Here is a 17388-nt window from a genome sequence, read left to right on the forward strand (position 1 = left end):
GAACCCTGGAGATACTAAAAGGTATCAGATAGATTATATAATGGTAAGACAGAGATTAAGGAACCAGGTTTTAAATTGTAAGACATTTCCAGGGGCAGAGGTGGACTCTGACCACAATCTATTGGTTATGGACTGTAGATTAAAACTGAAGAAACTACAAAAAGGTGGGAATTTAAGGAGATGCGACCTGGATAAACTGAAAGAACCAGAGGTTGTACAGAGTTTCAGGGAGAGCATAAGGGAACAATTGACAGGAATGGGGAAATAAATACAGTAGAAGAGGAATGGGTAGCTTTGAGGGATGAAATAGTGAAGGCAGCGGAGGATCAAATAGGTAAAAAGACGGGGGCTGGTAGAAACTCTAGGGTAACAGAAGAAATATTGAATTTAATTGATGAAAGGAGAAAATATAAAAATGCAGTAAATGAAGCAGGCAAAAAGGAATACAAATGTCTCAAAAATGAGATTGACAGGAAGTGCAAAATGGCTAAGCAGGCATGGCTAGAGGACAAATGTAAGGATGTAGAGGGTTACCTCACTAGGGGTAAGATAGATACTGCCTACAGGAAAATTAAAGAGACCTTTGGAGAAAAGAGAACCACTTGCATGAATATCAAGAGCTTTGATGGAAACCCAGTTCTAAGCAAAGAAGGGAAAGCAGAAAGGTGGAAGGAGTATATAGAGGGTCTATACAAGGGCGATGTACTTGAGGACAATATTATGGAAATGGAAGAGGATGTAGATGAAGACGAAATGGGAGATATGATACTGCGTGAAGAGTCTGACAGAGCACTGAAAGACCTGAGTCGAAACAAGGCCCCCCGAGTAGACAACATTCCATTAGAACTGGCAGCCTTGGGAGAGCCAGTCCTGACAAAACTCTACCATCTGGTGAGCAAGATGTATGAGACAGGCGAAATACCCTCAGACTTCAAGAAGAATATAATAATTCTAATCCCAAAGAAAGCAGGTGTTGATAGATGTGAAAATTACAGAACTATTAGTTTAATAAGTCACAGCTGCAAAATACTGACACGAATTCCTCACAGACGAAAGGAAAAACTGATAGGAGCAACCCTCGGGGAAGATCAATGTTGGAACACATGAGGCAATACCGACCCTACGACTTATCTTAGACGAAAGATTAAGGAAAGACAAACCTATGTTTCTAGCATTTGTAGACTTAGAGAAAGATTTTGACAATGTTGACTGGAATACTCTCTTTCAAATTATGAAGGTGGCAGGGGTAAAATACAGGGAGCGAAAGGCTATTTACAATTTGTACAGAAAGCAGATGGCAGTTATAAGAGTCGAGGGGCATCAAAGGGAAGCAGCGGTTGGGAAGGGAGTGAGACAGGGTTGTAGCCTATCCCCGATGTTATTCAATCTGTATATTGAGCAAGCTATAAAGGAAACAAAAGACAAGTTTGGAGTAGGTATTAAAATCCATGGAGAAGAAATAAAAACTTTGAGGTTTGCTGATGACATTGTAATTCTGTCAGAGACAGCAAAGGGCTTGGACGAGCAGTTGAACGGAATGGACAGTGTCTTGAAAAGAGGGTATAAGATGAACATCAACAAAAGCAAAACGAGGATAATGGAATGTAGTCGAATTAAGTCGGGTGATGCTGAGGGAATTAGATTAGGAAATGAGACACTTAAAGTAGTAAAGGAGTTTTGCTATTTGGGGAGCAAAATAACTGATGATGGTCTAAGTAGAGAGGATATAAAATGTAGACTGGCAATGGCAAGGAAAGTGTTTCTGAAGAAGAGAAATTTGTTAACATCGAGTAGAGATTTAAATCTCAGGAAGTCGTTTCTGAAAGTATTTGTATGGAGTCTAGCCATGTATGGAAGTGAAACGTGGACGATAACTAGTTTGGACAAGAAGGGAATAGAAGCTTTCGAAATGTGGTGCTACAGAAGAATGCTGAAGATAAGGTGGGTAGATCACGTAACTAATGAGGAGGTATTGAATAGAATTGGGGAGAAGAGGAGCTTGTGGTACAACTTGACTAGAAGAAGGGATCGGTTGGTAGGACATGTTCTGAGACATTGAGGGATCACCAATTTAGTATTGGAGGGCAGCGTGGAGGGTAAAAATCGTAGAGGGTGAGCAAGAGATGAATACACTAAGCAGATTCAGAAGGATGTAGGCTGCAGTAGGTACTGGGAGATGAAGAAGCTTGCACAGGATAGAGTAGCATGGAGAGCTGCATCAAACCAGTCTCAGGACTGAAGACAACAACAACAGTAATAACAACATTTAGTGGGAGGGTAGGTAGTTTGTTTTGCATTCCACTGAAAAAAATCCAGGATCAAGAATAAATGCTCAGTTATCCAGCCATGTCACGTCATAAGTTCTCCACAATATTTCGGCAAAGAGACTTGCTACTATCCTTAGCTGGTTCTTGATGAAAATTTGCTAGAAAAATACCAGATGTAAAATGACTGAGAAGCAGAAAATTCCTAAAGAGCTAGTGTCATTAATATCAGGTACGTAGTTCCATGCACCAGGTCTAAGGAACAATGAAATGATGTAGGTGACAGCTTATTAGATATTCCATGCTTAATTTTAATACTCTTGATTTACAATGGTGTCCAAAATTAAAGCAACAAACTGCTATTTCCCTGTCCTGTGTCTAATTCCTGTTATAATCATACAAACTGTCAACCAGATGTATGTAAGTACGTGTTCTCTATGGAAGATGGCATTCTGGTCAGGGGACAACCATTCCAACGATGACGTCAGGGAACCTACAAAACAAGTAGTGTTTACTGGGTAGCCCCACAACCACAGTTGCTTTGTATGCAGTTAGACAGTGCAGTATGGCAGAGAGAAGATGCCTACCAGACTCTTTGTAGTAGAGGGCCATAGAAATAAAGGAAGCAGGACAGTCGCAAACTGATTTGGCCTGATGGCTTAATGTGAACTGTTCTGTTGTTTCTCGGATGTGGCAACAGTTTAGAGAGACCAAAACTGTATCCTGAAGACCAGGGCAGGGCCAACCATGTGTGACTTCATAAGAGAGGACCATAATTTGGCTGTAAAGGCATGACATTACCGTCTTCTTGCTGTTCAACAGCTGGCATGTGAGCTCGCTGCATCCACTGGATGTGTTGTAACGAGGCAAATGATGTGCAGGGGCTACGGCAGAGTGGCCGTTTATGTCGGAGACAAGCTGTATGTCTACCTCTGACATGTCTTCACAGAAGGGAGCATCTAGAGTGGAGTCATCAACATGCCACCTGGACAGTCGAATAGTGGGCAAATGTTGTTTTTATAGATGTTTCGATTTAGTCTTGAGGGTGATTCTCAATGGATTTGAATCTGGAGGGAATGTGGAACATGATTTCGGAACCCATACATTGTGGAAAGAGACAGATGGAGGAGGATCCCTGATGGCGTGGGCAGGGATTATGTTTACAACTCAAACCCCTCTCCATGAAATTGTATGGGTGAATCAGCAACACGTAACTGCTGTCAGGTTTCATGATGAGATCTTGGGATTTCATTTGCGGTTGTTGCAAGGTGCTGTGGGCCCAGACATCATATTGATCGATGATAATGCCCAATCTAACTTAAGCTGGCTTAGCAGTCCCTGTTAAGATATTCATCTATAAAGTTAAAGTAGGTGCCCATCAGAAAATTTTTCAAACTCTGTTTAAACCATGTGTTATCCGATACCCAGTTTTTAATGGGTGCTAGCAATTTATTGAAAATGTGTGTTCCTGAATATTGGACCCTTTTTGGACCAAGGTAAGTGATTTTAGGTCTTTATGTAGATTGTTGTTATTCCTAGTATTTATACTATGTATTGAACTATTGGTTGGAAATAAAGATATATTACTTGCAACAAATGTCAATAAGGAATAAATATACTGAGAAGCAGTGGTTGGAATACCAAGTTCCTTGAACAGGTTTCTACAAGATGTTCTTGAGTTTAGACCACAAATGATTCTTATCACGCCCCATTTTGTACCCTAAAAACTTTTGCTCGGTTTGATGAGTTACTCCAGAATATGATCCCGTATGACATAATAGAATGCAAATGTGCAAGTTTTTTTATTTTTTTTTTATATTTATATTTCATATGTCTGACATCATTCTCACTTTAAATACAGACTTGTTTAGGCACTTAAGCAATTCTGTGGTATGCCCTTAGCAACTGAATTTATTATCAAGTTGTAATCCCAGAAATTTAACACTTGTCAGTGTCTTTCATCTGCATGTTTTCATGTTATACACATGCTGGAAGGAAATCTCTTTGAACTGCACATAGTGGGTCTTCTCAAAGTTCAATGACTGTGAATTAGCTTTAAACCATTTATTAATGTCAGTGACAATTTGATTAGTAGCTATTTCTAAATCTGTACTTGACTTGCTACTTATTGCAATATTTGTATCATCTGCTAACAGAACAAACTTAGCATCTGCAAATGTAACAGATGAGAGGTCATTAATGTGCACAAGAAAAAGCGGTGGACCCAAAATGGAACCTTGAGGAACACCACATGTAATTAATTCCCAATCAGAGGAAGACTGACTGCTTACTGCACAGGTATTTTGCAATAACACCCTTTGTTTCCTGTTGGATAAGACTCAAACAATGTTGCAGTATTGCTGGTGATACCATAATATTCTTATTTACTTAAGAGAATGCTGTGGTTCACTCAGTCAAAGGCTTTTAACAGGTCACAGAAAATGTCAGCAGCCTTTAATTTATTATCTAATGAATTAAGTACATTACCACTATATCAGAATCCTTAAGAAATCCAAACTGCAACTTGGACAATATATTATATTCAGAGTCAGATGCTTAAGGAGATGCTTGAACATAACCTTTTCAAATATTTTTGAGAAAGCCAGCAAAAATGAAATTTGGAAATTGGTCGATAGTTGGATGGTATCTCTTTATCCCGCTTAACTTCAGCATATTTTAACCAGTCTGGAAATGTTCTGTTAATAAGAGATTGATTACTCGCATGAGCACTCTTTGATTAACTTCGTTGATATGTTAACATACCCACTGTAATACTTAGATTTTTAAAGGTTTTATGATGGATGCTACTTCTGTGGAAGACGTGAATGTCATTTCCATTTTACTGAAGTTATTTTTAAAGACTGGTCTCAGATACTCCTGATAACCCCAAGCTGTCAGTAACTGAAAAGAAATACGTATATAAGAGGTTTGCAACACTACATGCATTTGATACCAAAGTCTCATTTATTTTTAGAACTATCTGTTCCTCTTCCTTTTTTAGTCCCATCTGTTTCTGTCTTCACTATATCCCATACAGTTTTTATTTTATTGCCTGGTGTGATTATCTTTGTCTCACAAGAAAGCTGCTTTGATTTCTGGATTACTTGCTTCAATACTTTGCAGTATTCTTTGTAATGCAGTACAGTTCTAACATCTGTTGTCAGTGAAGTACAAAACTGTGGACTGAACACGTTTATTACAATCAATGTACAGACAAAACAAAACTGCCTCCTGGGTGAAGTGTGCTGCTGTTTTTACAGACATTGAATGTTCCAGAATATGCAAACATTAGAAATTTTGAGAACCTTCTAGAAATGATAAATACTAAATAACAAATATTTGCTGGTGATCAGATTTGAACTGGAGAGCCTCAGCATGATAACCAGCAATGTTAACTGCTAAACAACCAATGTTAACTGCTAAATAACCATTTATGCAGTGCAGCTTGTGGCATTGCTCCCTCTCCTTGACAAACAGCATCATGCTATCTCAGTGGAGCTACATGTAGGTTTTGTCAATGGTCTTCAGTATGGCAGCGGTGGAGGATCCTCACATTCAGGTAATGATGTCACATCCTGTTCACTTAGATGAGGATCAAAGGAAGCCTCTCTTGTGAAAGCTTTTCTATCATTGATCTGGACTCCAGTTTTCTCGAATGAGAAGCTCCCACCATCGATCTGCACCTCAGGACTGCAGTAGGACTTCATATGGAAGGCAAGGATGACATCTATGTGCTTTTGTCTTCTTGACATTGGGTCATAATCCTCGACTTCATGTATGATGTCCAACAAGCAACAAAGAGTATGAAATTACCTAAAGTAGTGGTTAGGTAACTTTTCTGATAGTTTTTTAGCTGTGTCGCACTAGACTGTGCTTGGCATTCTAGTGCTCTCAGTCCTCCTCTTGCATATACAGGAAACATGTGCAAGGCAGCTGTCTTGCTTTTTTGATGAGATGTTTCACTTAGTCATTCTGAACATTGTGCAACTGAAATGATAACAGTGTGACCATTGTTTGTTTGTGACCATGGAGCAGAAAGAATGGTGTGAAGCCTGTAGTGCTTGCTTCACTGTGCTATATGCGAATGTCATGACAGGCATTATTGTATCCCAATCTCTCTGTCCGATATCAATTTATATTGAGAGCACATCTACCAACATCTCATTAAAGTGTTCTTTGAGGCCATTCATCTTTGGGTGCTTGGCAGTTGTCATTCTGCGGGTGACCTCAGAACTGAAATTACCTATATACTAGTTTCAACTGAAGACATTTTCCTTAATCAGAGTTAATCACACTGGGTGCTCAGTGCTTCACAATGATGTTGTCTGTAAGGAATTTAAATTTCCAGAGTGTTGGCAGTCAGCACAGCTTTGGTAACAGCATAGCGGGGGAGGTAGTCGGTGCAGACTATTATCCATCCATCCTGTTTGTTGACTTCTGGAACCTCCCCAAGGAATCAGTTACAGTCCAATGGAATGGTGCTGCTTAGGCAAAATTGGTATCAGATGTCCTGGAGTTAATTGCAGCACATTGTTCCATTACTGGACATTCCTTACAGTGGCTCACACTTTGTCTAAAACATAGTTAAAGACCTAGCCAGTGATACATATGATTCAGTCCTGAATCTTCACAAATACCAAGTGACCAGATGCTGAAGCATCATGGATCGCTGGCTGCAGATGAGCTGGGATGATGAGCAACCATATCTGCCCCATTAGATCATAATTCCTCTTACACAGTGTCCTGATTAATAATTGGAATTCTCCTTTGGCCAGTTCCTCCGCCTCCTCCTCCAGTGTTTCTACAGTTTTCAGCAGTGCTGGATCTCCCAACTGTTCAGCAGCAATATTATTTAATGCAGTGATTACTAAGACTTCATCAACACTACATTTTCTGCCAAAGGACTACTTGAAAGACAGTCAGCATTCTTTTGTTTGCAGTGGTTTTTGTATGCCACTGTGACATCGAACTCCTGAAGCCTCAGTACCCATCTCGCCAGTTGACCTGACTGATCATTCTGGCTAGGCAGCCACCATAGAGAATGGTTATCAAGCAGCTTATATGTTCTTAAAGTATCTTTTAAAAAATAACAGTGTCATCCAGACAGCAAAGATATGTCATCCATTTAAGGTGTTGAAGCAGGTTGTCCATCATACACTCAGGGATGCCTGGAGTGTTACATAATCCAAACTGCATAACTTTGATCTCATAGAAACCACTGTGTGTTATAAGGCTGTATTTTTCTGGTCTTCCTCTATTCGTCAGTAGACTGGCTCCATGTCCATAGTTGAGTATTGGTTCAGCTGTTCCAACACACACAAGTTTTCACATTGGCCACAGGAGAGTACCAAGGATGCACTAAAGTTTCGGTGGGCTCATTTTGAAGCAGCAGCTTCTTCACTTCCTCCTGTACTATGTGTTGTTCAGCCAGCAACACACTATATTAGCACTGGGTAACTGGCAGATGACATTGGGTTTTACTGTGGACCTGGTCTGTCTATCTCTACCTTAAATTTTAAAGCATTCAAAAATTGGCACAGAATGGCTAACACTCACTGATGTTATTCATAGATCGGGTGAGTTCCTGTTGACAGTTCAATAGTAGCCTCCTGCACTTCGTTGTCTGTAGTGGTAGCAGACCACAATTCTTCGTCCATGTACTGAGCTGCCCATCCTGGATTAATTCAGCTGTTCTGACACACATAAGTTTAGTGATGATTGTGTCTGCCTGTGATAATTAGTAACCCAAAGAACTCTTTGACCATCTTTTATTTTGTGAGCTTATCTAGCTTTTTGCTTCCAATGACAGCTTCACAGTTGAACTAAGAATCTTGATTGATGACTGAAATTCATCTCCTTGGTGACAGTAGGATAACAATACTTCAATGGCAAACAAAGACCCAGAACAATCTTTGTTATACGTGCTTGTTGGAATAATTTCATCAATCTGCAGCTTTGATCTTCGACAGTTAAGACTGCTCTTCCACAGTCTGACTGCTCGTGATGCCTGCAGAAAGTCCCATCTGAGGATAACAATATGACTACATTCTGTTAAAATGACAAATTTAAGTGGTTGTTGTCTGTCATTGATAGCTGTTCTTGCAGTACATGTTTCTGCCAACTGCATGAATTTTCAATTTGCAACCTTCAGTACAATTACTTCCATATGTGGTGACGATAAGCAAAAAAGAAGCCCCTGAGATAACTAGGGGATGGACAGGTTGGCCATCAGTGATTGATGTCAATGAGATTCTCTGACTTGTAGGTAACTATCATCCATAGAGGATTTTCATTTTTGGTGGACACACCTGTGTAAATGGTCACCTCATCTAGTTCTCCTGAATTTGACAGCTAGGGTTGAGTGGCCAGTATCTCTGCACAGCAACTGTCAATGGTTACGGCCTTTTGGGGAGTGACCTTGTTCAGGGTTGGTGACGACATTCATCCTACAGGTCCCAAGTATGCAGTTGACTGACTTGAATTGGACTGTTGTGATGGTTGAAGTCTTGTAGTGTAACAGTAGTTACAGTTATTTCTGTGCAGTAGTGTACAGTGTGTCCAGGGAAACATACCAGCATGTTGTCTTTCAGCCTCCAAGTACCTGTTGTTCTGCAGAGCGCTATTCTTGACAGAGGAGATGGTTGTACCTGTGTTGGTTGGGTGCTGGGTTTTTATTTGATTGCGGCAGCATAATTCTCAATTCTGTGAGTCGATTCTTCATGGCATGCTTGACTGGTGGCATAAATTGGTGCTAAAGATTGATACTCTCCTTCTTCAACAGTTTCTGTTACTGTCTGATGTATGGGGGCAATGTCCATGGCTGCTGTCTCTTGTGTCTGTCCCAAAATTTCTGACTGCCACAAATTGCTGTGTCTCTTCTTTTACTAGCTGGCATATGAGATAGGCAAGATCATAGTGGTCTCCCATAACTGCCATAGGGATCACACTCTGGAGTTGTTCATACCTCTTTCATCTAATTCCTTTTTATGTTGAATTTCCTTGATGTACCGGCACCAGCTGTTGTTGTCACACCCTTTTCTCATGACACCTTCCATGAAATGTGAGATTTGTCAGCTCTGTCACATTCACATTTACAAAGGAATAGGACCAAAACATTCTGTTCATAGAATCTGTTGGGAATTTATCCCAGATGTAGACTTCTGTCTGTTAATCTTGAATAATTGCTGGGCTGTGCCCACCTAGTAAAAGTACATATTTGCCAAACACATTTGTTGTATTTGGTGACTCAGACAAATCCTTTCAGCCGTTTCACCAGGTCCTAGCCAGCATTTCCAGAAATGCTGGTGGATGCCTGAATTACTGCTGTTTTGGAATCCACTGGTCTCCTGACTATACAGACCTTGGAAAATACACTGCTTGTATTCTGGTTCCTGTCTGTGTACCAAATGGTGTCACGTTGTAACCACTATCAAGTCCAAGTCCGAAAGTGGGGCCATTAGTGAAGTACAACACTTAGCAATGAGTATGGTTTATCACACTCAACAACATACAGACACATCAGAACTGCCCCCTGGATGGGGGATGCTGATATTTTTACAAAACACCAAATATTCCAACATATGCAAACATTACAAACATAAGACATTTTGACAATCTTGTAGAAATTGTAAAGTAACATCTTTGCTGGTGATTGGATTTGAACTGGCATGCAAGCTGTCTTTCCTCATGTCTTAAGTTGCTTCTTTGAGTCAGAAAAAAAAGAAGATTGGATTTAACATCCCGTCAACATTGAGGTTATTAGAGGTGGAGCACAAGCTCGGATTGTATCAAGGATGGGGAAGGAAATTGGCCATGACCTTACAGAGAAACCATCATGGCATTTGCGTAGAGCGATTTAGGGAAATCGCAGAAAACCTAAATATGGATGGCGGGATGCGGGGTTGAACTGTCGTCACCCCGAATGCGAGTCCACTGTGCTAACCACTATGCCACCTCACTCAGTCTTGGAGTCAGGATCTGTGGAACATGATGTATGAATGTACATTAACAGATACATATACTACAGTAGAATCTTGATTAACTGTCACTTTCGGGACCAGGCAGTAGTTGGAGCACTAAAAAGGTTGGATAGTCGGATAGTCAGAGGAAAATGAAACAAGTCATTTACAGAGCTCAAAACAATGTAATAAATCAACATCACATTTCATGTTTGTGCTATTTTTTATTACAGAGATATGAGGCCATCTTAGGTTTTTTTTAAATGGAACCCTATGTTTAATTTTAGCGTAACATGATGGGCTTAAAAAGACGGTTTCAAATTTGTGCATATCATAATATTTAGGCGAATGGTTTTTGAGACACAGATATGGTCTCATATCGTGTCCATCCTTCGAAGCGGCGTTGATCAATGCAATCTTTCCTGTTGTGTAGAGTACATGGTAAATGTCATGAGTCCGTCCTTACACAAACAGGCCCATTTACCCGACAAAAGTAATACATACTGCGATGTTTTGCACAAAAATTAACTGATGATGTCACGCAAATATTATTGAGTTATTTGACAACTGTGGTACCAAAATAGTAGCCAACATACAGTATTAAAATGCTACGAGATGTTAATACATTTTAAGTAACAGAAATACAAATGTAAATGAGGAGGCCCTTATTGGTCACAATTATTTCATAGGTATTTGTTTTTATTTGAAAATATTTACTACTGAAGCAAATACACACACAGGTGCAAAATACATACTGTACATGATACAAAACTTTACTGAAGCATGTGCTCAAAATACTTCCCCTCTGCTGCAATGCCCATTGTATTCGCCGTTTGAATGATTTGTGAATGGCTGTGAGGGTGTTGTGAGATATCAGCGCAGGCTTCGATGATACGTTGCTTCATATTGTCTGGCATAGTTGGTATTTGAGCATACACTTTGTTTGATTGCTCCCCACAGAAAAAATCAAGAGGGGTCAAATCAGGAGACCGGGCTGGCCACTTCACTTCAACATGTCGTCCTATTCAACAATTCGGGAACTTTTCATTTAACAGCTCTGTAGGCACACAGGAAGAGTGAGCAGGACAGCCGTCTTTTATGTTGGAACCACATGCACTGACACGTAGTTAGTGGTACCTCTTCCAGCAAAAGGGGCAGAACATTTTGCAGGAACTGTGCATAGTTATTACCATTTAGTATACGTGGAATGATGTACAGCCCCACAATGACATTTCCGACGATGCCGCACCACACGTTAACACTCCACGGTTGCTGATGCTGTACCTGTCAAAGCCAATGAGGGTTCTATATTGACCAGTAATGCATATTATGCAAATTCACATTACCGTGGTTGGTGAAAGTCGCTTCATCAGTAAAAAGCACCTGTTGAAAAAAACATCGGATCATCTTGTAGGTGCTGCAGAGCAAACCGCCAAAATTCCTGGTGCTGTTCGAAATCCACACCAGGGAGTGCTTGATGTAATGAGAGGTGAAATGGGTGAAACCTATTCTGGTGCAATATGCGTAGAACACATCTCTGACTTATACCACATTCCGAGGCGATACGTCATGACAAAACAGTAGTGTCTTTATGCGCCAATCCTAGGACGCCCTCTTCGTGTACCTCGCCAGTTGCGGTTTTATGCCTTGTCCTCTGTATGGCGTTCCATGATCCCAATTCAAGAAGTTTCTTGCAAATACGTGCAAGAAGCTGGCACGTAGGATGCTCACGATCAGGATGCAGCTGTCCATATCGCTTTATTGCTGCAACAGCATTTCTTCACTATTCACCATACACTAGAAGCATATCTAACTTTTCTTCATTGGTGTATGTGTCTGCTCCAAGAAACTGTGACAGAAATGCAATGTCTCATTACTCCAGCAGCACATTTATACCCTACTCTCCAGCTACCTCGTGCGTCACCTTGTGGCGTTATCGAGAAGCAGGAAAACAATGCCTTCCCTGGTAAGTTCCCCAGTGGTCAACAGGAAAGGTCACATTGGACAACGCCGCTTTGAAGGACGAACACAATACAAGAACATATCTGTGTCTGAAAAACTATTCACCTAAAAATTATGATATACACATATTTGAAACCGTCTTTTTAAGCCCATCATGTTACGCTAAAATTTAACATAGGGTTCCATTAAAAAAAAAAAAAAAAAGATGGCCTCATATCTCTGTAATAAAAAATAGCACAAACATGAAATGTGATGTATTCAAGTAGCCCCTGTCCCTGCAATTCACTGTCCAAGCTGCATCTTTGTGTCTATTACAGTGGGGAGATACAAGGGGTGTTATGACTTAGCTGCCTCGCCCTGTATATTTCTAATAAAGAAAAAGGAAAAAGAACATTTTACATGCTAAATATAGATTTAAAAAAGTCTAAAATGTTTTCTGTTTCAGTTTCTAAAACCTTGACTTTGTGGCTGCATCACACTGCTTCCTTGCCCATGATACACCCGCAGCTGTAGCAGTTGCCTGTTGTCACATATCTGATCTTTCATATTCTTCCTTTTCTACATCATCCAGCTCCTCTTGCTCAGCACTATACTGTTGCAAAATGAGATCAATGAACTGATCATCTTCAAATTCTTCGTTGGTAACAGCAGCAATGTCTCCTATACATCAACAGGTTGGATAACATTCTGAAGAGTTTGCAAATCAATGGCTTAATCTGCTGTATCTGACTCATTAGTTTGTGGAAGTTCTTGCTCTTGGGTTAGGCTGGAACAACCTTCTTTCGTGATTATTGTAGAGTGATTTTCTCAAGTTCTTTCAAAGTGTGAGCAATGGTGTAAATTGCATCTTTCATGTTGATGCTCTTCATTGCTTCAAAAAGATTACAGCCCTCTTCTGTTTACTGTCACAAAGTGCTGATGATGTACTTCCTCCTGTAAGGTCATTTTAACCAGTTGATAACACCCTGGTCCATTGGTGGGATTATTGAAGTCACATGGTGAGGGGAGGAGGGGGCAAAGACATAGCTTTTGTTTCACCTTCTTGAAGTTCAGACTCAGAGGGGTGGCTTGATGCATTTTCCAGCAATACAATTGCACGGGATGGTAGGTTTTGGGATTTTGAGTATTTTTTTAATAGTCGGAACAGATAAGTCACAAACCATTCTTTAAAGAAATTACCATTAATCCAAGCACATTTTTTAGCTTTGTAATAAACAGTAAGGGCTGACATGTATAGTTTTTGAAGGCTCTTGACTTCTTAGATCTGAGATTACAAACATCAATTTTTGATCGCCATTTGCTTTGCTGCATGTTGCAGTAGTCAGCCTATCCTTTGCTAGTGATGTGCCTGTGCTTCAAAAAGCTTACAAAGATTCTTTGAGGCAAGAGTTTTGAGGAAGCATTTTACTGTTTAGCCCAGTCTCATCAACATTTTATACTGGGTCAGCTGGCAGTTCATTTTCTGACCCTTTTTTTTTTTTTTTTTTTTTTTTTTTTTTTTTTTTTTTTTAAAAAAAAACTTCAACAAACTCTCTACCAGCACTATCATCAGCAAACAGGTATTCTCCTGAAATAGCAACTTGCCTAATGTCATGACAATTTTTCCGCCAGTGAAGCCAACTTTCACTTGCTTGTAATTCATGACAGGACTAAAAGCGATTGAAATCGGTGGCACACTGTTTGGCGCGGAGCACAGACAGATGGTCGTATAATCAGAGTAGTTGGTTAATCGAAGGTCAGATGATTGATGTTCTACTGTATTCATTGATATTTGAAGGTGTACATACAAATTGCCCAATATATTGATCCCCAGTCTTTGGTTTGTTTTACAGCTGGAAAGTGAAGGGATAGAAGTCTGTGATGAACTGTATGAAAATCTTTGTAATCTTTTGTCTTACCAAAAGGAACAAGACACTGTTTTTAAACATTACATATTGGATGATACTTCCAGTACCTGCATTAGTCTGAAAGAGAGCAGAAATATAATTTCTCAAGGAACAACTGGTCTGCACAGCTGGCAGGTGAATTTTTTTTAAGTTTGAAAAATTGATCACTTTGGAGCCTTTTTTGAATAATTAATTGTTTGCTTCCACAATATTTTTGAAACAGTACCAAATATTTTCTGCTTGTAACCTTGAAACAAAACAATGGTATACAGATTTCACACAGGTTGTTTGATTGCTATAAACTTTTAGAGTGTAATTCATGGTTTTAACATACTCTATCTCAAACATTATTTATGTCAAATAGCCCACATTGTATTTTGAATTACTGTTATAGCATTGCCTGGTATGTATTCTATGCAAGCCATTATAAATTATTCCCTCTATCAGCTAGTCATACAGATTCTTGTGTACTATGGATTTGTATTGCTCAAACAGAATTTTGTGGTTTTCAAAATTTTCTTGACAGAAAACTATTTGAAGAGTTTTTGGAGAGCAGGCAGATCATCAGTTCCTAGACTAGTATTTTGGCTAAGAATTAATGATGATAGACACCATCTTCAGAAAGAGTTAGAGACTAACACTTGAATTTAATTATGCAATTTGCCCAGGAAATAATGGCAGTCTGGCTGCTCTCTTAAAAACTTATTTTCAGATACAGAAGTGTCATAAATAGCACTAATATGTACAAAGTGAGACTGCACACATAAAATAACTGGAAATGCAAATGCACATACGTATTAAATGAACTTCTTTGAGACAGATGTCAGAAACAAAATGCAAGTCATAAAATGAACGAAGCCAAACTACATTCAGTCATCCCAGGTATTTTTATACAAATGTGCCTCATTTCAGGTGGAGATGTATTTTTTCCTCTCTTCAAAGTTCATAAAACTTCCACTCAACTCTGTATGTAATACCTTAGTCATTTAAGCTGTTGGATGATAACCTTTGAAAATGGCAGCACCAACAGTTACATCACCTGCCAAACACACTGTCATTTTCATAGGTTTGGAAACTGGCTACCTTTTTCAGCTCTCCCAGAAAATTACAAAGATACTGCAAAACACATCTACATTATACCCACCATACTGCTAGTATCAGAAATGCAACTGCAAGCTATCCTGCGCTAGCCAATGTAACTTGCAATAAGTGTCATACATTTTGAATAATACAGAATCTATCACTTCACTGCTTACATAAAGTTCCAATCATGTGTATAAAGAACTTTCCGGATTACTATTACTGTATCTGAAATACCTTCTTAAAACATCATGATAAAAAACTGAGCAGTCCATCAAATTTATAGTAAAAATAATATAAAACATTTCTCTATACTGCAAGTTGTCATTGTGCTTAGGCTGTACCAAAAATCTTTATTGTTTACATTTCACGATTGTGATTTCGACATTTTGTCTTCATGAGGTGGTGTGGGGCAATGATACTCATTTAACAACATGAAATATCGTGTATGGCTACATGGTACTGAACATTATAAAATCAAAAACATATGGTGGTACAAATCCATCTATATTTCCAAACACCACATTACCACAGGTTAAAAAGTGACAAGCATTTAACATAATCATAAAAGCCTAAGTTCATGATATATACATAAGCCACATCTCATGTAACCAGCATGGTATTTCTTCCATCATGGACATATAAACCAAGTGCCATGTGACCAGTGTGGTGTTTCTTTCACTTTGATGGTTACATGGGACTTGTCTTATGCGTCTATTATGGACATACGTTTTTTATCATTATGTCAAGTGCTTGTAACTTTTTAACCTGTATCACTAGGCGTTCTCATGTGGCATTTCAAACAATGGACGGATTTGTACTACCATATATTTTTGATTCAGTAATGTTTGGTACCATGTTGCTGTACATAACAACTTCATGTTGTTAAGTGGGTGCCATTGCCTGACATCACTTGATGACAAAATTTCAGTTTTGATATAAAACCGATAAAGATTTATGGAACAGTGAAATGACAGCTTTTGGTCTCAGTTCTTACGAAAACATTTCTGTATGCCTATGTCTTGAACATGTCCCAGTTAATGACGATGAAAGGTTACACACAGATGGTGTCGACCTTTTGTGTGGTAGAATTTACAGGCAGTATTTTGTAAGTGAGAGTGAAACAATATTTCCTTTTTTTTTAAGTTACACTACTATTTTGCCTATTCAGAACTTTTTCGCCACAAATGGAAATGAGTACTAGATAAATTTAGCAGCTGTTTCTACTTTTGCTTTTAGAAAATGAGTCACATTGCAAGTATCACACTCAGTGTAATTTTGAGTTGACATTACTATTTTGAAATCATTTTGAGAACAACTGTGTCATATTTGATATCTGTTGACCATCATTTGGTTTTGCGTGTTCTGACATCATCTGTGTTAGCAAAGTTATCATATGGTATCTGTTGAATTATGATTCATCTTCCAGGCATTAAAAGCAACACTGGTTTGAAAGGAACTTTTCTTCAATTTGTCCTCATTTACCCTGCATTTTTATTTTCTTGATAACTTCAAACTTTCTTTCTTATGATGCTACTGATGTACAGTTGCTGCAAATATTGTCTTAATGGTAACATACTCAGTACCATAATTTCTTATTCAAGATCTTTTTTAATTTTCTGAATAGAAATATTGGTTTTTCATTCCAGTTTCCAAAAACTTTACTGTAGTAACCATTTGCAAGTCAACACTTGCGTGTCACTCTGTAAAGCCATCTAGAGTTGTCTAAGATAATAAGAAAATTGTTGTTCGTTCCTTCATTCTGCTAATGAGACGTGTGCTCGTACAAATGTGACAGCATTTTGAGCATTCTGATCTACTTAAAGGTATAGAATTCTTCCTGCACACTCTCCTTATCTTACCATATCCAGAAACAATTTTCACTCTGCAGCGGAGTGTCTAATGATCTGAAACTTCGTGGCAGATTATAACTAATTGTTAGGCAAGGTCTCAAACCTGGGACGTACACCTTTTGCAGCCAATTTTTCTATCAACTAAAGGCTACACAAGCATGACTCACGAACCACGCTCACAGCTTTAATTCTGTCAGTTATCGCCCAAACTCACAGATGTTCTCCTGCATACCTTGTGGGACTAGCACTCCTGGAAGAAAGGGTATCATGGGGAAATGGCTTAACCAAAGTCTAAGGGATTGTTACCAGAATGTATGTTCAGTCTGCAGCAGACAGTACAGTTTATTGTACATGGCACATTGTATAATTTCACACTTATGAGCTC

At 39.0% G+C, this 17388-nt stretch overlaps 1 protein-coding gene across 2 annotated transcripts in view; it reads left to right on the top strand.

The window, feature by feature from the left end:
- The window catches only part of LOC126263693 (protein-lysine N-methyltransferase EEF2KMT), a 40225-nt gene that overhangs the window by 13091 nt on the left and 9746 nt on the right, over positions 1 to 17388 (top strand). For both annotated transcript variants that reach the window (XM_049960832.1, XM_049960823.1), the window contains one exon: positions 14017 to 14205. In XM_049960832.1, coding sequence (XP_049816789.1) covers positions 14017 to 14205 — 189 coding nt within the window. The remainder of the gene's footprint in view (positions 1 to 14016; positions 14206 to 17388) is intronic.

This window comes from Schistocerca nitens, chromosome 1 (assembly GCF_023898315.1).
Source record: "Schistocerca nitens isolate TAMUIC-IGC-003100 chromosome 1, iqSchNite1.1, whole genome shotgun sequence".
Taxonomy (NCBI): Eukaryota; Metazoa; Arthropoda; class Insecta; order Orthoptera; family Acrididae; genus Schistocerca; species Schistocerca nitens.